Raw genomic sequence first — 20,707 nt, 5'->3', positions numbered from 1 at the left:
TTTCAAGAAACGCTTATGTGTTTAAAGCCATTTGGGTACAGAAGTAGTGCTGATCTGTGATGCTTCCGGAGCTTCTGGTCTCGAACTTTTTTATCCTTTCACTACATGATTAATGAGGAAGTCAGTTTTGGAGTTTAAATTGTTTAGAGGAATTCTAAATGGGAATGGCCAAATAGCCCAACTGTGTAAGGAATCCTTATGAATTGTTTAGAATTCATAGATTTTGTGCAGCTGGGCCCTGTAGCCTGTTCTAGAACTGTTTGCAGAACCTCTTGGAACAATAGGGGAAAACAAATGTGAAGAAATAATTGCTGACGTTAAGCAACTCTCCATGTAGGATGTTTTTTAGTCTCGGAGCCTTTGGGAGTCTTGGTCACCCAAGTGTATAAAGTGTTTATTTCTTGGATAACAGTGACCGAGTCCGTAAGTGGTTAAGTGCTTCCGAGGCAGGCGTTTGTGCCAGGTGCCAAGGAGGCCAAGGGAATGGTATGTGAAAAGGCCCGTGGAAATGCTCTGGATGCAAATGGAGCTGGGCCAGCCTCAGAATGTCCTCGGGCACTCGGATTTTGCTGATTTGTTGCAGCCACTCGCATGTGAGCCCCAGGAAGGCAGGAGTCTATGCTCATTGCTGAATGCCGGATGCCAGGCCTGTGTGCCTGTTAATAGATCCACTGCCATTCCTCCCAGAGAGGGAAGCACCTTTCAGGGGATGGTGTCCTGGTGGGCCAAGGTGCTGGAACACATTTTTGGATCGAAAGCTGCAGGCCCAAAATGCTGGGTGGCTTTGGGGCCTCTTAAAAACAGAGGCCTCCAGGGTGTAGGTTTGGAGCCCATGGGCAGTGACGACTAATTGGCCGACAGCTGGAAGTCCTCAGGCCGAGCTCCAGAACCCACTCCCTTCAAGCTCTTCCCCTCTGCCCATCCACCCAGCACAGCCTCACAGTGCTCACTCAGCCTTTCTCTCCATGTTCACTCGGCTGCTTGATCTGCTGAGTCTTTCTCTTTTTGAACTTTTTGTTTCCCGCTGCCATCGCTGACCTGGTTTCGGTCTGCAGACCGCTGCTTCATGAGAGCGGCAGCCCAGAGCCTCTCTCTCCCTCCGGCCAGCTCTCCACCCACCACCTCCAGCACCTTCACAAGCTCATAGGAACTACGCCTCCCTCTAAAAGACTGGCTTCTTCTGGGACCTGTACCTTTCCACCTTCCATTCGTTCCTGACCCCCCTTCCTAACTGCCCTCCCTTACCTCATGGAACACACAAATATTTGAACAAGCTAATGCTCCTCCTCCTTCCCCATATTCTGTTTTGACCTAGTTCTGGACCCTTCTCAGAAACTTATGTTCTTACCCCACCTGGGGATGCCCATATCCCATCCCCTCCTCATCAGTACTTTTCAGTTCTACCTTGTACCTTATTTTCTGTTTTTTTTTTTTTTTTTCAAACCTGATCTTAACATTGGATGAGCACAGAAAATTCCACATCTGTCTCTATATTCACTCCCTGTAAATGCATTTTGAGAAGAAAATTATCCATGAACCTTGAACTAACTGCTCCCCCCATCTTGTATCAGCGTCGTAAGCGTTTCTCGCCCTGCATAGTCCTTACTAGAATGGGATCAGGGTTGATCCTTGCCTGGAATGCCACCCCATTCCCCCAGACATACCCTGTTTATCCCTGACCCATGCTTGTGATGGTTGAGGGTGTCAGGACCACCGCAGCCAACTGACTCTGCGTGGGCTTGGCCAGCCCTGGGAAGGGTGCTGATCCAGACACAGAGACGAACTGGGTGCTGACTGAGCACCTGCTGTGTGACCAGGTGCTGGCCTGAGGGTGTTGGATGAGGCATGGACACTTCTGCTGTCTCCCTTGCCCAGCCCCTTTGTTATCTTCATCCTCCTCCACTCCCCCTACCCACTCCCCTGCCTCTGAAGCCGCCTTAGTTGTGAGGACACCTGGGTTCTGGCCCTGGAAGCACCACTGTCTCTTCAGATTTGACCTCTTTAGTTTCTTCATTGTAAGAAGGACAATAGAGATATGAATCATGATTACATTCCTAGTAGTCACATTACAATAAACAGGTGAAAAAAAATTTGTTTAGCCCATCATGTCAAGTACTATTTTGCAATGTGTAATCAATATAAAAATATGAATGGGTTATTTTACTTTTCCCCCTTGTACGCAGTGCTTGAAATCCAGTGTATATTTTATGTAGACAGCACATCTCAGTTTGGATTTGTCCCATTTCAGGTGCCCGACGGCTTGTGGTGCATTATTGGGTGGCACAGATCCAGGCCATCTGCAAGAAATGTTTCATTCTCAAATCCTGATTCCCTGTGTGTGGGAGTCAAGAGTTAATAACAGGAGGTTTTAGAGAGGAGTGTGAGCTAGAATCTAAGCTCTGTGAGGGCAGATATCTTGGTCTCTTGCTTCCTCATGGATTGTAAGCTCCTAGAGCAGTGCTCGGAATGCTGTAGGCACTCTGATATCCGAAAGAATGAAAGGAAGCTCAGTCATTGTGGCGTATCTAATCATTCACTGTGTGTGTCAGACCTGACACTGAAATACAGGATGTTTGAGTCCCAGTCCTGCACTTGTTCTCTTGTTTTTCTATAGTTTCCTAGAGAATAATCATAACGTTATAGAATTTCAAAGAATTGCAGGTAAAAATCTTCTGAGACTGGCTGGGGAGCGGGAATCCAAAATTTAATTAGTCAACAATTAAAACTTGAAAATGGGAGAAGAAATAGCTGTTATGTAAAAGGTGTCTACAAAATGCCTGATAACAGCAACACATGATGCTGTTTGATGCTACTTGGTAAGTGCTCTTTTGATGACAGCATCCCAGTGAGCCATATGCATGGTCAGGCTCACACAATAGGGGACACCAAAGACAAGGGGGTGGTTTGGCCCTTGGTGCAGAAATAGACATCACTCCATGGTCTCATTGCTTCACTTAAATCCTATCCCTTCAGTCCCTCCCCGCCTCCCCATCCTCCCACCTAATAAATTTCTGTTCTTAGCAGTATCAGAGGGGCCACTGAGCCTGGTGGTCTTTGCTCTGGCCGCCACCATGCTCAGTACCTGGAGGTCAGATACCTGCTATGTGCAGGGAAGGATCTGTGCACAACTAAAACTGGCATGGAACTGTATATGTAACTAGCATCCTCATGGAAATGAAGGCAGCTCCTGCTAGGTATCAGTGAAGGGGGTGTCTGTGTTCAGAGTCAGAGAAGTGCTGTGCTGCATTTGAGCAACTGAGAGTTGATTGTCCCTTTGCTGATAAGGCCCAAGTATGCTGTTTGTGATGAGATGGGGCTTTTAGCTGACTGAGTTGTCCTTTTGGACAACTGACAACTGTTCAAAGCTCTGAACCAGAAAGTTAGATGGTAAAGTAGCTTGTGGACATAACTGTTGATAAAACCTGGAAGCTCTCAGCCCTTAAACTATGGATTGTATGTAAACTTGTTCATCTTTACTGTAAGGTCTCCTTGGAATCGTCCTATTTTCTCAGCCCAGTCAATGTCTGAAATTGTGGGACCGGCTCTGGGGATCTCTTTAAGTGAGTTCAGACCAGTAACATCTCTGCTTTAGAAAGAGGCATTTGGTAGGAGGGAGGGAGGTACCCAGTAGCAACAAGGATTATTTCCAGTTCCAGTTGTGTATGTAGTATAATCATGCTAACACCTTGGAAACATCAAGGCTTCTATGCCTCTCTCCCTTCCAAAGATATCTATGTTCTGATCTTGTTAATATTTGCATTTGCCACGATTCAGGGTATTCCTTTAAGCACTTGAACTTCTGTGGTGTTATAACATCTGGGCCAGTGTTTTGATTCTGTCTCATGCTGTTTTGCTGCCACAGCATGACTTCTTCCAGCGTTATCTCTCCAGCCACACTTGCTTAAGCGTCCTATTTTGAAAGACAGGAGCGAGCTTTCTGTTCGGAGTCATCTTAGGGTGGGTGTCTGTGGGTGGGGCCCAGGCATCGATAGCTAGGAAAACTATATGTTGGCATCAGTGGGGAGGGGCGGCTGGTAGGTGCCTCTCTCCGGGAAAACCTGGGCAGAGCGAGGGGACACTCGCCTCTGTGCCTGCTTCCGCTTCCACCTGGGACACTCTGCCTTTGGCTCAGGTAGCATCGCAGTCACTGTGAGAACTGAACCAAATTTTTTGACTCTAGTAAACATCAGAGCTAAATGGCCAGGAGGAGGCTGATAACTCTGAGAAAATAGATTGAGGCTTCTGGCTGAGTGTGCCGGGGCTGAATGAGAAAAGACCACCTGCTGAGTTGTTGTATCACTGACCCGAGAACTGGGCATGGCTTTGAGGCAAGGGGCACTTTTTCTTCTGACTGAGGTGGAGTGTGTCTGCGGGTGGTTGAGAAAGCAACTGTAAACGTTGTTGTTGTTCAGTTGCTCAGTTGTGTCCAACTCTTTGTGATGCCATGGACTGCAGCACCCAGGCTTCCCTGTCCTTCATCATCTTCCGGACTTTGCTCAAACTCATGTCCATTGAGTCAATGATGCCATCCAGCCGTCTCGTCCTCTGTCTTCCCCTTTTCCTCCTGCCCTCATTCTTTCCCAGCATCAGGGTCTTTTCTAATGAGTCGGCTCTTCACATCAGGTGGCCAAAGTATTGGAGCTTCAGCTTCAACATCACAACTTCAGCTGTAAACATAATTTCTTGGAAAAAGTCAACAAAGAATGTATTTTCTTATACTTTTAATAAACAGGGCATTATTGTATCTGGTTCTGTTGCTCTGGGCTGTCTACTAATGTAAACTCTTATTCCATGTACATAAACCACAGGTGTGCATCTTGGTTATCTGTGACTTTGTAGTGTGGTTTGGGGTGGTGGGAGAGTTTCCAGAATGTGGCTGCCTTGCAGGTGCTGGGCTCACCTGGAGGCCTGCCAAGGGGCTGGCAGACAAAAGGCTTCCTCAGGCTGCCCCCTGGTCCTAGATAACTTCGGCCTTCACCACCCTAGGAATTCAAGGAGTGAAGGAGGATTTCACTGCAGAAGACTGAATCCCTGTTGACCCTGGTTTTTCTGCTTTCTGCCCACTTATCTGCTGCAGCATATATCAAGTCCATGGTCATTCCAAGCACATGACTCTCTTTCGAGGATAAAAGGTTGTCAGGGGTCAGACTACATGCTGATGGGAAAAGAGGCAGGTGTCCAGCCTTAGGTTCAATGTGCAGGCGTTTGTCAGTCTATTCCAGGAGTTTCTGTTTTCAGGTGTGTTCCAGCTCTCCTTCCTGCATCAGCCCTTGGAGTCCTGGTCACTTCTTGCCAATTTGTCTACCTCCTGTCTGCAGCTCCAGTGGGGTTATCTGTTCTCAGATCCCATCAAATCGCCCTCTTGTCTGCAGGGAGTATCCTGTTCTGTTGCTTCGTCAGCAGATTCACAGTCCTGATCTTCCAGCCACCAGAGCGACTCCCAAAGGCTGCTCCTTTATTCTGTGAGCGGGGCATGCACCTTAGCTGCAGATCCAGACCTGGATCAGCTCATTCTTAAAAGCTCCCTCCTGCGCTATTATTGTTTCCTCTTGATGCTCAGCAAGCTGACTGCCCCAGCTCCTTCCATTCTTGGCTTCCCTCTCCCTTCCTGACTTGCTTTCTCTGAAATTACCACCACTCCTGACCTGGCCAGCATCCTGGAGCTTCCTCAGAAGGGAGTATCCCAGGCCTTCACCTCTCAGCCATTGTTCCTTTACAACACTCATTCTCATGACTATTTAGCATGTCTGTACTTAGTTACATTCAATTCTGGTGGCTCCCACCAGGCTGGATACACCCTCACATCCATGATGCTTTTGAGGGCGAGAGTTCTGTGCTGACAATTGTTAGATACTTTGGTTCTAAAGGCCTTGCTTTGCCAGTTTCTGTATGGTATTACTCCACCTAGGGGGCCTTAGCACTTCTGGCAACTTCTTTCCCACCATCTTATAACAAAGCTTCATACCTTTCTTCTCTCTTTTCTTATTGCCATCTTCTTCCTACAACTTCCTGAGCAACCAGCTTACCTTCAAATCCGTGCTCCGACCCCAGCATGTATGCCAAAGCTACCTGCCTCCCAGGAAGCCTCCTAAGTCCCATTTCTGTCTCTTCTGAGTGATGTGTCCTTGGACAGTTAACACTGTGTAGTCTCTCTGTTCCCTAGCTTCCCCACCTTTAAAAGTAAGGAAATAGTATCTCTCTTGCAGGATTGTTTAAGGAATCAAACAGGTTGACCCAGATGAACTTCCAGCACTGTTTTGCTGCCTGTTTGTTGTTTTGTTCAGTCGCTCAGTTGTGTCCGACTGTTTGTGACCCTATGGGCTGCAGCTTGCCAGGCTTCCCTATCCTTCACTGTCTCGCGGAGTTTGTTTGAACTCATGTCCATTGAGTAGATGATGCCGTCTGTTTGGGACATTGCCAGATATTTGGTTTAGTGGCTCATAGGGCACCTACCTGGGGCCCTCTCTATAGGAAGAGCCCCTGGAAGGTTCTGTACCTCTTAGTACTGGCCAGAGCATCTAAGCATATGGTAAAATTAAGCCAGTGAGGAAAGGATGTGGTTGAGAATTAGTTAAATGTTTCTGTTATGAAACAGCTGATGTGCAGGCACCCCCCCTTGAGACCTGGGATTTCCTGCACCCTGGCAAGGGCTTCGGTTCACTGGTGCCTCTCTGAGGGGCACCTCTAAGCCACCGAATCCTGACTCACATCTTTTGCTCAGCTGGAGGCTGCGCTCAACCTGGCAGTGAAGGCCGGTTGACTGAAGCTTTGCTGTCTTTAGTGTATATGGTGGTGATGGGAAGACAAGGTGTCACGGTTAGCATAGTTAGCAGAAGGCAGCTTTCTCCCTTATTTGGATAAGACCAATAAAATTTATGTTTCAGAAAAGATCACTTTGGTAGCAGCAAGAACTGGTCATCCCAGTGTACATGTGGGTGTGTAGCATGAGCTTACTGCCCGCTCCCACCTGCCACTCACTACTGGCAGAACTCGACCTGCCTGGAATTTGCCACCAGTTCTGAGAGTCAGAACATTAGCTCCAGAGTTGAGGACCTGGGGTCAATTCACTTGATCTTTCCTGATCCTTATCCTTTGTGTGGGCTTCCCTGGTGGCTCAGATGGTAAAGAATCTGCCTGCCTGCAATGCAGGAGACTGGCATTGGATCCCTGTGTCAGGAAGATCCCCTGGAAGAGGAAATGACAGTCCACTCCTGTGTTTTTGTCTGGAGAATTCCATGGACAGAGGAGCCTGGTGGGCTACAGTCCACGGGGTCCATGCAGAGTCAGACACCACTGAATGACTTTCACTTTCATGTAGAGTGCTTGTACGGATTAATGGGCTTGGACATGGAGTGGCTTGTACTAAGTGCTCTCTGTCTGCTTGTCCGCACACCTGTATACCTTCATTTTATAGGAAAAAAGTAATAGGCCCAGAGCTGTGGTTTCCATTCACTCAGCTAGATGAGGGAAGAGGTGGGATGGGATGTTATGATGTGTGTTGCCATCTACTTTCACTTCTATTTAAATTCTCTAGGATTTTATAAGCAAGGAAATAGTTCCTTTTTGATTAAAGTGCCCTCGGTTGTCCACGGAGGAGAAGAGTTCATGTGAACATGGCAGCCATGGGCACATGGGTCTCCCCAGGGCCAGGAACCAGTGGTGGTGAGGGTCTTTGTTCCATATACACACACCTCCCTTGGACCCTGACAGCAGGCTTGGTCCACTGTCCATGGCCGAGTCTCTGACCCTGAGCTGGAAAGGGTCATGAGGAAGATCCAGACCATTGAGGTAACACCCGGTTAACAGTATGAGGACATGTTGTCGTCAAAGGAATGCTGAACAGTGTTTGAGTGTCTTTGTGTTCTGAGCCCACAGCGGGGTCCGGGGCAGAGGCGCCGCTCAGATGCCTGTGGGCTGGATGGAGAGGTTGCCACAGCCGAGAGCACCCTGATTCACACTGCAGTTTTTCCACAGAACCTTCTGGGACGTCCATGACAAGTGTCGGGACCTAGACTTAAATACACACCATTCTTTAACTTCACAGATGGACCTCTCCACACGTGCTAGGACTCTGGGTGCTTCTTCCTGTAATGCCGGGCGCACAGAGGAATCAGTGCTGATTTGACACTAGCCCTCGACCATAAGGCTTGAAAGTATTAACAGTGCTCTTAGCATTTGTCTCCAACCTGTCCACCTGCCTGTCCTTCTGCTTGCCCAAAGTCCCATCATGCTTTCATAGTCTCTGTCACTCCTGTTTCTGGGGTCTAGATAAACTAGGGAACAGGACTGAAAGTGAAAGTGAAGTTGCTCAGTCGTGTCCAACTCTTGGTGACTCCATGGACTGCAGCCCACCAGGCTCCTCCGTCCATTGGATTCTCCAGGCAAGAGTACTGGAGTGGGGTGCCATTTCTTTCTCCAGGGGATCTTCCCGACCCAGGGATTGAACCCAGGTTTCCCGCATTGCAGGCAAACGCTTTACCCTCTGAACCACCAGGACTGGAAATAGCTTTTTTTTTTTTCTTTTCTTTTTAATGAAGGCTCAGAGTGGTTTTCAGATCCAACTGCCTTGAGTGTGCCAGGCAGTGGGAAGCAAAGATAAGTTAGACATCCTCTTGTCCTCAGGGAGCTTGGTCTCATCTTTGGGCTTTAGTTCATCTTTTCCTCTTACCTTATGCTGCTGTCTCTGCAAAGCTGTTTTCCACTCGTGTGTGTATATTATCCTGCTGCTGCAGCCAGATGCTAAAAGAAAAGGGAATTTAAGGGTACCAGGCCTGGTGTGCTGTGATTCATGGGGTCGCAAAGAGTCGGACACGACTGAGCGACTGATCTGATCTGATCTGAAGATAGTTGTTCATCATGAGCCAAACTTTAGAAGATTAAGTAGCTTAAACTGAGCAGGCAACTGCTCATCCTCATTTGTGCCTGAAAAGGTGCCTAAATTTTCAAATCAATGAGAAATCATGGTTGCCAGCTTTCCCAATTTCTATTGAGCAAATTCAATGAATTTGCTTCTCAGGCAGTAAAAGGGCAGTAAAAAGACAGTAAAGACAGTAAGAAGACAGTAAAAAGTAGTTTGAATTTACCAGGCTTCAAATTATTTCGTGTTCTGTTTACTATTTTGTTAATTCTGCTAATTAGAATTTGCCTTTAACCAGGGCCTTTCATGAGTTGAGACTGTTTCAAGTAATTCTCTTATATGGGGATTATATCAGTGTTGATCTCTAGTAGTTAAAAACTACTGTTACACAAAGTTCTGGTGTGTAATCTAAGCACTGGGGCCTATGACTTAGATTTATTCTAGTAATCCCACATTTGTCTAAGTAACTTGTAAATGTGCTTTGGTATTTGAAATTGTTTGGAGGGATGAGGGAAAACGAAGGATTTATTTCTAATAGGCATCGTTAACTTATTTGGGACACTTCTCATAAGCTAAACCACAAATACAAACACAACCTAAATTTGAACTTTCAATAGCTTCAAGAGCTTCTCCAGATCTAAGTCATGGTAAATCGAGAGAATTAAAAACTATACCATGGGGACTTTCCTAGCATTCCAGTAGTTAAGACTCTGTTTGCACTGCAGAGGGCATGGGTTCAGTTCCTGGTGGGGGAACTAAGATCCTGCATAACAAGCGGCATGGCCAAATAATTAAATAAATAAAAGCTGTTTTTAAAATGATGTATCTATCTGCAACAAATAGAGAAAACCTCAGGCTTCATGACTGAATCTAAAGAGTAACTAAATGGACAAATGTGTATAGACCAATTCAAGGCTAGCAAAAAAAAAAAAACAAAAAACAACAGCTATATCATGGACTTAGCATATGTCCCACACTATGCTTTTATATTGGAGAAGGCAATGGCACCCCACTCCAGTACTCTTGCCTGGAAAATCCCATGGACGGAGGAGCCTGGTAGGCTGCAGACCATGGGGTCGTGAAGAGTCGGACGCAACTGAGCGACTTCCCTTTCACTTTTCCCTTTCATGCACTGGAGAAGGAAATGGCAACCCACTGCAGTGTTCTTGCCTGGAGAATCCCAGGGACGGGGGAGCCTGGTGGGCTGCCGTCTATGGGGTTGCACAGAGTCGGACACGACTGAAGCGACTTAGCAGTGGCAGTAGCATGCTTTTATATAGACTGTTTTTTTCTGAGAATTAACTCCATTATTCATATATGTGTCAGAAGTTGTTGACATGGAAGATGCCAACCATAGGCATCTTGGGTTCCTGAAAAAGTGTTTATTGCATTTATTAAGGTTCTTGCAACTGCAAGCAATAATCAGCAGCACCATGAGGATAGCTGCTGTTGTTTCGTCGCTCAGTTGTGTCCAACTCTTTGACCCTGTGGACTGCAGCACGCCAGGCTTCCCTGTCCTTCACTCTCTCCCGGAGTTTGCTCAAATTCATGTCCACTGAGTCAGTTGATGCTATCTAATGATCTCATCCTCTGTCGCCCTCTTCTCTTTCTCTCAACCTTTCCCAACATCAGAGTCTTTTCCAGTGAGTCGGCTCTTTGCACCAGGTGGCCAAAGTGTTGGAGCTTCGGCTTCAGAATTTAAGGTTGATTTCCTTTAAGACTGACTAGATTGATCTCCTTGCAGTCCAAAAGATTCTCAAGAGTCTTCTCCAGCACCACAATTTGAAAGCATCAATTCTTTAACACTCAGCCTTCTTTATGGTCCAACTCTCACATATAGCTATAGACATACAGCTCTCTCACTATAGCTATGTGTGTAGACATAGCTATAGTACATCTGAAATGGGAAACAGTAATTCTTGTGAAACTACAGAAAACATTTTTGTATGTTAAATAGAATGACACTAGATGAGATGGCTTACCCATTGAAAGTTTTTTTTTTTTTTTTTGTAAAAGACCCACAATGGACGTCTTGTTTTAGACAACGCATAAGTAGAAAATTGCATAAAAGCCCTTCCAGATCAGAACTGTCCCTCCTCCTCATCCTGCCTCTCTAGAGATCAGTTTTTAGGCTGAAAGTGGGGGAAGCTTCTAAGTGCATTTGGTGTTGATACATGGGTATGGGGATGGTGGGATGGGCTTCAAGGAAAGGAATTAAAGAGATTAAACAGGTAGCAGATTTGACGTTTCCTAGGGGAGAGATTTTGGAACATGGCTCATAAGATTTTAACTTTTTTCAATTAATATATATGTAAGTTCCAAATTCAAAAGAAATAAAACAAGTTTTCTTTGTACCCTGGCCTGGAAGTGGTATTTGATGTAAGCTGAGCTTATGTATCCTTTCAGGGATTTTTGATTGCATAAGCATAGACTTGTGCCTTTACACACACAGTTTCAGACTTGATTTTTTATTAATCTTGATAAGCATTTCATATTCATAAAGATAGAGCTACCACCATTCTTAGGGACAACTGCATGCATTTGTATCCTGTTGTATAGATGCATCAAGTCATTTAACCTTCTTTACTGATGAGTATTTGTAGCTTTATAAATAATGCTTCAGTGAATATCCTTGTGCATACTTGCAAGTATACTCATAGAATAAAATCCAGGGTAGACTTCCCAGAAGTAGAATTGCATGCCAAAGAATAGGTCCACTTAAAATTGAGAGTCCCACATTGTTCCTCAGAGGGAACCCATGGGCAGTGTACCAAAAGTGTCTGCTTATTGGTCTTTGCTAGTCTGATAGATAAAACTGATGCATGAAGTCTAAATTTGCCCATCCCTTAAGGTAAGGTTGAATATGTTATGGGTGTCTGAGCCACTGTTATATCCTCTGCCCTTTCTTTTATCTGGGGTTCTAGTATTTCTGATGCATGAGAGCTCCTTATTTGTTAAGGAAGTGAGTACTTTGTCTAATATTATGAGTATTTTTCTACTTTTGTCTTCTCACTTCTTTATAGTGTTTTCACCATATAGATATTTTAATTTTTATATAGGCAAATGCATCAATTTTTGTGACTGCTGTGTGATTTAGAAAGGAATACCTATTCTGTGTAAATTTACATAAATTTCATGTTTTTTCTAGTACTCTTAGGGCTTCATCTTTTTTACACTAGAAGATGAAGTCTTTGATTCATCTTCTGGATCTTAGATTGACACAAGCTAAGAGCCATCTTATTTTTTAAATCTAAATAACTATCCAGATGTCTCAATTTTCCCTTTTCTATTTTGAATGCCTTCTTGATTATACGGTAAATCCCCTTATGTACTAGATTTTCCTTCTGATTTTTAAAAATTCTGTTTTATAAATTTGTCCATCTTTGTGTGTCAGTACTATGCTGTTTCAATTTTTGTGGCTTCATATCTCCTACCAGGCTAGTAGACCTCTTTCCATTTTTTCATAACTTTTTTGACTGCTCCTGCCCCTCCTCCCATTAGAACCTTACAAATTTTCAGTCTAAAATAGCTTCTAACTTTGAATCTATGGCAAGTTCAGAGATTTAAAAATATATGAACATTTTCATGCATATGTACTCCCCCACCTTCCCACTGCCCCCTCCCCCAACCAAGAACAGGTGATAGCTTTCCTCATATTCTCCCAGGTCTAAGATGTCCTAGTTCTAATGTTAAGAGTCACTGTTCTAGAGGTGGAACAGCCCTGACTTTAACTCTAGATGACTTTTTTTTTTGAAACAAGTCCTTAAAATTGAGGACAAAAGTGATTCCTACACCTATTCACCTCTACAGCATTATTGAGTTTCTTCCTGGAGATTTTCTTAAAATTAATTGTTCCTCCTTTTCCAAGTACTGATTGAATCTCAGCTCCTGTGTTGCTGTGACTTCTCATGCCCATATCAGAAATACGAACCTTGGAAACACACTAAGATCTGATACACAGTGTAAAGCAAGTTGTATTTTTATAGGTAAGTCAGTGTACCTGGCAGAAATCTGTGTCACCAAATCATAATTTAGCAGGGTGTCAAAGCAGAGTTGGAGCCATGGTTTTCTATAATCATTTGGACTTAATTGTGTGGTGTCCTGCACAGTTGGCACAAGTGTACTTCATGCTCTGCCCATCATCATTAAAGGGGCCACAAAGAACCAAGTGTATATAAGAGCATGTTAAAGAGAGATCTCTACTGTCCCAAATTTGACTTGAATCCAAAGGCCAGCCACAGTAAACGTCAAATATTTCATCACAAATTTCAGTTGGTATTGATAGCATAATCTAGATAGCCCAGGGCTTTCTAACACTGTCCAAACAGGTTTGCAGGGAAAGTTTCATCTTCCCCTTGGCAAGTATGCTTCAGCAACAAGCAGAAGGGCACCCATCCTCCACCGGTCTTCTTGGACTCTACTTTGATCACATGATCATCCACCTTCCCACTGCCAACCAGGAAATTCAGTCCCCTAACCTCCCTACGAAAGGGAGCCTGTGATCTGACTTGAGGAGAGAGGCTCATGATGGCCAGATTGGACAACTCACCAGGTTCTTGACTGCCTGCTGCCTTCTACCGCAGTGGAGCACTCTTGTGGCCTTTCTGCTGGCTCATATCCCTGCCCCATAAAGGAGCTTTTCTGTGACCTTCCTGTTTGCCCCAGTCAACTGACACTTCTTTCTTCTGCCTTCATATTACATTTTCTTTCTCATACTGAGATGTCATGTTCTCACTCTCGTTCTTGCTGGCCAGCTCCTGGAAAGCTGCTTGTCTTGGTGTGTCCATTAGTGCCCCCAACACAGACCAACAGCCATCCCATCAATCTGAGCTCTGTAGATAAGGCAAGGGCCCTGGGCACCACCAGCACAGGACCGAAAACCCAAGTTGGAAGCCCAGGACTACGCGTGCTGGGTGTGCTTGCAAAGGCAGCAGCTTCCAGTCAGTGAAGCTGCAGGTCCTTGGGATGGATTTTGTGTATCTAGCAAGTCAGAAAAGTGAAGCGGGTGGCAGACCTCTCTGTTTGCTGCGAAGTCTGAGGACAGCACCTCAGTCTCTTCCATCCATCTAGCTAATGCGTGACCCATGTGGAGCCACGGCACCTGGACTTTCTAATATATCTGTTTTTGTCATTCCACATCAGAATTTCCAGGGATCTGTTGTTTTGTTTTCTGAACAGTATAACTTAGTTGCAAGTTGCCGGGGTAACTTTGTGGCTCTAGCAGGCGATGGTGGAGAAGCATGCTTTTCTCCTAGTGCATACGTGCTCCCTTGTGTCCAACTCTGCAACCCCATGGACTGAAGCCTTCCAGGCTCTTCTGTCCATGTGATTGCCTAGGCAAGAATACTGGAGTGTGTTGCCATTTCTTTCTCCAGGGGATCTTCCCCACCCAGGGATCAAACCTGCGTCTCCTGTGGCTCCTGCATTGGCAGGTGGATGGATTCTTTACCACTGAGCCACCTGGGAAACCTTTTTCTCCTAGTACTGAGTGCTAACTTTGTTTTCCTTGGGTAAGTTGAAGGGATTCTTTTTCAAAATAGAGTTGAAAAATCACACTTCCCTGAGGAGGTTTTCCACATCCTGGGTGGGGCCTCCTTGCTGGGTCAGCAGTTCCAGTACTTAGGTGACCTAACCCTTTCTTACTCAGGAATCTTGTCTTTCAGACAATTTCTTGGCCCAGCCCTGGATGACAGGAGTGTTTGTTACAGGGCTGACGGGTCCTGAAAGTGAAGAGGGTACCAGCATACTTGATTCTAGCAGGACTAAGCCTAAAGTTGAGAATCCATCTATTCATGGAAGGAAGAAATCTTCTTTTGTGGCTCCTGTGTTCTGTGTTGGCATTGTGGCCTGGGTGTCAGCCAGCTCAGGATGTAGATAGGGAGCCAAAAACATGAGAGGCAAAATTAGCAAAACCTATAGACCCTCTGTTGAATAATGCTGTGTTTTGGTTACTTGGTTTAGTAAGTTTGTCTGCTTGCCCTCACACACAAATTCTACCCCCACCCTACCTTCATGAAGACAAAATGGGCAAAACAAACACACCGCATAGAAAGCAAAATGCTCAAGTTGTCGGATTGGTACAGGGTAAGCTGATGTGTATTTTGACCTCGCTCCACACGGGCACCGTTCTAGACGTGTTTAACTCATTTAATCCTCACCACAGCACCCGACAGCAGGTACACTTTACCACTTGGCAGTAAGGAGGATGTTCAGAGAGAAACCAGCCTCGTTTCTGAGTCCCCGGAGCTGCTTTGACACAGAGAAGTGAACCCTAACTCTGTTTCTCCCCCCTCCCTTTCAGTTTCCCTGGCAACAACATCCCCCAAGATGGCCGAGGAGAGCAGCAGTACCAGGGACTGCGTGTCCTTCAGCGTGCTCACCTGGGACCAGGTGAGCCGTCTGCACGAGGTCCTGACTGAGGTGGTGCCCATCCATGGCCGAGGCAACTTCCCCACCTTGGAGATCACACTCAAGGACATCGTGCAGACTGTCCGTGGCCGGCTGGAGGAGGCAGGCATCAAAGTGCAGGATGTCCGGCTGAACGGCTCTGCGGCCGGCCATGTCCTGGTCAAAGACAATGGGTTGGGTTGCAAAGACCTGGACCTCATCTTTCACGTGGCTCTTCCCACAGAGGCCGAGTTTCAGCTGGTCAGGGATGTGGTGCTGTGCTCTCTCCTGAACTTCCTGCCGGAGGGCGTGAACAAGCTCAAGATCAGCCCCACGACCCTGAAGGAGGCGTACGTCCAGAAGCTGGTGAAGGTGTGCACGGAGGCTGACCGCTGGAGCCTCATCTCCCTCTCCAACAAGAACGGGCGCAACGTGGAGCTCAAGTTCGTTGACTCCATCCGGCGCCAGTTCGAGTTCAGCGTGGACTCATTCCAGATCATTCTGGACTCCCTGCTTTTCTTCTACGACTGCTCTGGCCATCCCCTGTCCGAGCACCTGCACCCCACGGTCATTGGGGAGAGCGTGTATGGGGACTTTGAGGAAGCCCTGGACCACCTGCAGAACAGACTCATCGCCACCAAAAACCCCGAGGAGATCCGGGGTGGGGGGCTGCTCAAGTACAGCAACCTCCTGGTGCGGGACTTCCGGCCCACCGACCAGGATGAGATCAAGACCCTGGAGCGCTACATGTGCTCCCGGTTCTTCATCGACTTCCCCGACATCCTTGAGCAGCAGAGGAAGCTGGAGACCTACCTGCAGAACCACTTCGCTGAGGAGGAGAGGAGCAAGTACGACTACCTCATGACCCTGCGCAGGGTAGTCAACGAGAGCACCGTGTGCCTCATGGGCCATGAGCGCAGGCAGACCTTGAACCTCATCTCCCTGCTGGCCCTGCGCGTGCTGGCCGAGCAGAACATCATCCCCAACGCCAGCACCGTCACGTGCTACTACCAGCCTGCTCCCTACGTCAGCGACGGCAACTTCAGCAACTACTACGCGGCCCACCCCCCGCTCACCTACAGCCAGCCCTACCCCACCTGGCTGCCCTGTAACTAACCTTGAGACCTGAGGGTTTCCACAGGGGGGAACCCCCCACCTCCACCCCGGGCAGGGCAAGGCTCAGGTAGGGGAGCCTCCTTCTAGATGTAGGTGTTTGGCTTTTAAAGCAGAACTCAGCTCTGATTCGGCTTTTTTTTTTTTCTTTGTGTGCCCATTGGAATGGGTCTCCAGTGTATCATGAGCCAAGGGACCTGCTATTCCAGTGCCACTTCGGAAAATGCTAAAGGAAGTATGACCTCTCCACATCTTTCCAAAACAGACACTAACACGCCACATTCTGAACGTCTGAGCTCCGGGCAGTTGTTGAGACTGGGAAGCACGTGGGCAGTGCAGGAGGAGCCTCAGTTGCTGGGTTCCTCACTGGAGCCTAGGGGAGGCGATGTCAGCCCTCACTTGGAATTCTCAGCACTTAACATGAAAGTCGTGCGGATGGTCTTATTCTCTTGTATCTGTTTTAGTCAGGCAGAAAAAATGATAAACATGAGGGTGCTCTTGTGGCTTAATTTTCTGTTCAAGGGGCTAAATTGCTTATGTTTATTCTCTGTCAGCGGAGCTGAGGATTTGTCTCAATAACCAAAGCCGCTAGCTGGAGAATTTATGATCTGGTTGGATATGGTTTATGGTTTAGATGCTATGCTATCTCGAGGAATTGTGAGGTATTGCTGAGAGAGAAAAAAAATGACCTTTTCTTGAAATGTAACTTGAAAAACAAAATAAAATATGCAACATAACGTTAAGTAGAATTGTGGTGGTGGTGGGGGGTGATTGTAAATAGGAAACGTGAATGTTCAATCTTTCTTTTCTTAAGTAAGGAATTCTTGTTGAATGACACTCCCCCCGCTTATCAGCTCATCGCTTTTGTTTTGCTCTTCCCAAGACGGAGGATGGCGCCGAGTCTAGAGTCATTGCAGTAACTGACATGAGGGGCTTCCCATGTTTTAATTGGAAACCCATTCTGGTCACATTCCAAGTATGACTGGCTGTTTTTTTCTGGAGTACTCTGGCTGATTTTTGTTTTTGTTTTCTTTTCAAAAAATAGTGGTTTCCTTCTCCAGGCTTTTTGGACAGCAGGTGAACGCAGGAATGTCAATAGATCCAAGTGACCTGTGGAACGTTCCGCACATGTGCGGACTGTGCTGCTCACACAAGCACCAGGTACTCAGAACCTGGTTTAAAATTGCTTTAGATTCGTACCTGCTGTCCCTGTGCTGCGTGGGAGGTGGACACTCCTTCCACTGGTGGGGCCTCGTGTGCGTGCGAGCCCCCAAGGCACCTCGAGAGGATTATTTCTGGTGTATTTGGGAAGAATTGAGAGAATGAAAAAGAATCTTCCTTACGCTGGTAGATTGACTGTACTTGTTTATACTCGCACTTTAGAAGGAAAACAGTGTTATTCTCTAGTCTGAAGCAAGCTTAGTAAATGGGAGAGTTCTAGGCCACTGTTGCTTTCCCAGTAGGTTTAGATAAGGGACTTTGTGTTTTGAGACTTTTTGTGGGATCTTTTAGAAAGCATCACTTTAGGGTATCAAGGGCAGAGAAACGCCATAGTGCCAGCCAGCTTGGTTTCTTAAGTGATTTAATCAAATCCATACTCCTGATTTTGATGTTTTCCTGTGGCCATAAGAATCCCAAGCTCTGAGTGATTGTTTTCCCCTTGCTTGAAGCAATGAAGTTACAATAATGTTTAGTAGAAAAGGAGTGGTTTACCTTTTTCTAAAGATTATATTTTCAGGGTTTTTTTGTTCTTGTTGTTGTTCTGGAATGTGATGTCTTGGTCCTCTGGACAGCAGATCAAGTGTGACTGAAACCCAGGGCTTAGTTGGTATCCCTGTTGTGGACAAGGTGAATAGAAGCCACTTCTTAGTGTAACTAGCTCCTGTTACCTGTGAGCTGATAGTTACAGTTGACTCTGCTGGCTTTGAGTCAAGACTGGTTCTGCATGGAGGGAGCCCTGGGGTGCTTCAGTGTTAAAAAGGGCAATGAAGAGTGAACCCCAGCTTTAAAAACTAGGTGATCATCCACAACCTTAAAAGGCTGCCATTGTGGTCAGATGGCAACATGTTTACACAAAGATAACAGATCTGTTTAATCAAAGCTTTGAAATATGATGAAGCCGCCAACATAAGCACTTGCTCACAGAAGTCAGTATTGCTTCTACTGGAAGAAGGCTCATGGATCAGGGTAACCAGGGTCCAGATGAAGATGGGGTCAGAACTGCATCAAGTAATTAAATTTCCAGTTTGACCTTGGAGTTCTTTCTACTTCCTTTTTTTTTTGTTTTTTTCCTGTCTGGTACTAATCCTTTTAGGATGAAGGGAGGCACAGAAGTTGCTAGAAATCTCAAGCCCCTGAGTTCTTTACCACCGCTGCAGGATGGCCCTTCACTTGAAGTTCTTGGTCAGCCCAGCCATTTTGAAGTTGGAGAGTAGACCTGTGTTCTAGAACCACCAGGGTAAAAAAGTGCACTCGCCGAAGCTGCACTCGTAAACACCTCCTGGGTTAGCGGCGTCTCTACCTGCTCTAGGAGCCTCTGGCATGCCTCAGGATAAACCAGGTAACCTTGAATTTGAGGTGTCTGGAAATTCTAGCTGGAACTTGCCTTTCGTGCTGCTCACACAAGCACCAGGTACTCAGAACCTGTACTGAGTCCAGTGGTTCCTCCTCTTTGTGTATTGAGTAATATGAAACTTGGCAGTGGCCAAGGGCACCACAGTTCAAGTGCAAGTTCTAATATAAACGCAAGCAGCCTCACTTTTGCTTCAGGGCTCCAAGCAGTTTTCTGATGCTTTCTGCAGGCATGCAGCTTGTTAGCCCAGCCTGCTTCTTGGAGTCAGGTTGAGCAGCTGCAGGATTAAAGCAGTACCTATCCCCCCTTGCGTTGGCAGAAGAGGACACATCAAATTCCTGGCCTTGAGCTTCATCTCACCTTTAAATCTTCCCTTGGCAGTGAGACGCTATTCCTCACTCCATAATTTCAACTCTGAAACCAAACTACATCACTGACACCTTCAGATCAGGGTTCCTGCTGACTGCATGTGGGAGGTGACATGGCTCACAGCTGGGACCTGGCGGATGGAGAGAGGTGGGTAGGTAAGATGCTAGGTTCCTAATATGTGGTAACAGATGTGGTTTGGCATTCAAGGTTTGTTTTTGTTTTTTTTCCCCCAGTTTGACTTTTTTTTTTACCCCCTGGGGATTAGAGTAACAGAAGAGCTGTGTGTAAACCTGTGTTTTGTGGTGATGCATTAGTAATCAAATTGCTAAAAGCCCAGATCTTCTTGTCCTTCACCCTCTCTGCTGGCACTGGCCCATTGCCTTCACAGTAGATTAGAACTAGTACTGCTTTGTGAACTTTGGGAAATAGTGCCACTCAAAAGCGACTTCCTAACTTGAGGAACACCTCCTTTTTAGTTAACTTTCTGGTCCCGGTGCCTTGTTTTAGGATGCAGCTGGATTCTGAGCTCAAACATCCTCTTCCGGAGAACAAATGAGAGTTATGTAGTTGTGAGCAGAGACCCTGATGCTCCCCAGGGAAGTTGCTTCCTGGGTATCTGACTGGGGCTCCACACTGGGGAAGAACCCTTGGTGTGGACTCTGTGAGGTGAAAGAGCTTCCAGTTGCCAAGGCTGGATTTGAATTTTTCATCTGGCAGAGACCAGAATGTCACAGCTGACTTTGGAACATACTCTGGTTCAGCCAGTTCCATTCAGAGCACCGAGGGAGGGGTGTATAGCAGGGGATATATTTTAAAAGACCAGGCAACCTTTCAGGATTATTTGTGGAGACTTCCAAGGTGAGGATCAGGAAAGAAAATGCTTTTTTGTGAGGTCAAGTTCCAAATCTTGTTTACTATCAGTTAAAAAATAGTTTTAAGTGGAAGCAAAAGAAATTGCTTAGAGTTTTGCCTGGGCTAGTGGGAGTTGGTGCAAATCGTCAAGTGTGTTTGCATACGAAGGTGAGAAGACCATCCACTAAAGAGGAAGTCGTTAAATAATATGGCTCTCTGGGCATTTTAAAACTCAAGCCATCTGGTCTTTTTTTTTTTTTTTTTAGTGAATTTAAAAAAAATTGCTGCTTTAGGAAAATTAAGTCTTTATCCATTAATTTCCAAATTACTATAGATGAAAAGATACAAATTAAACTAAATTGAAAGCTTTTTGTTATTCTGTACTTGCATAGCCTTTCCAATATTAATTTCCTAGGTTGTGTGAGGTTTCCTCTTTGGTGTAATGGCCACTGACCTTCTCATGGGATGCAGGTGAAATCACTTGTCAACGCAAAATGTGTTAGAACTTTATGAAATAAAGCTTTGAGTTTGAGAAATAAAGATTTATTTAAAAAGAC

At 46.0% G+C, this 20,707-nt stretch overlaps 1 protein-coding gene across 1 annotated transcript in view; it reads left to right on the top strand.

Annotated features, from left to right (window-relative positions):
• TENT5C (terminal nucleotidyltransferase 5C) overlaps positions 1 to 20,707 on the top strand; it is a 23,803-nt gene extending 3,096 nt beyond the window's left edge. The window contains exon 2 of the mRNA XM_006049120.4: positions 15,159 to 20,707. Within this exon, the coding sequence (XP_006049182.1) occupies positions 15,185 to 16,360 (1,176 nt within the window). The 5' untranslated portion in view covers positions 15,159 to 15,184 and the 3' untranslated portion in view covers positions 16,361 to 20,707. The remainder of the gene's footprint in view (positions 1 to 15,158) is intronic.

The sequence above is a fragment of the Bubalus bubalis genome, chromosome 6 (assembly GCF_019923935.1).
Source record: "Bubalus bubalis isolate 160015118507 breed Murrah chromosome 6, NDDB_SH_1, whole genome shotgun sequence".
Taxonomy (NCBI): domain Eukaryota; kingdom Metazoa; phylum Chordata; class Mammalia; order Artiodactyla; family Bovidae; genus Bubalus; species Bubalus bubalis.
This window is presented reverse-complemented; position numbering and strand designations above follow the sequence as displayed.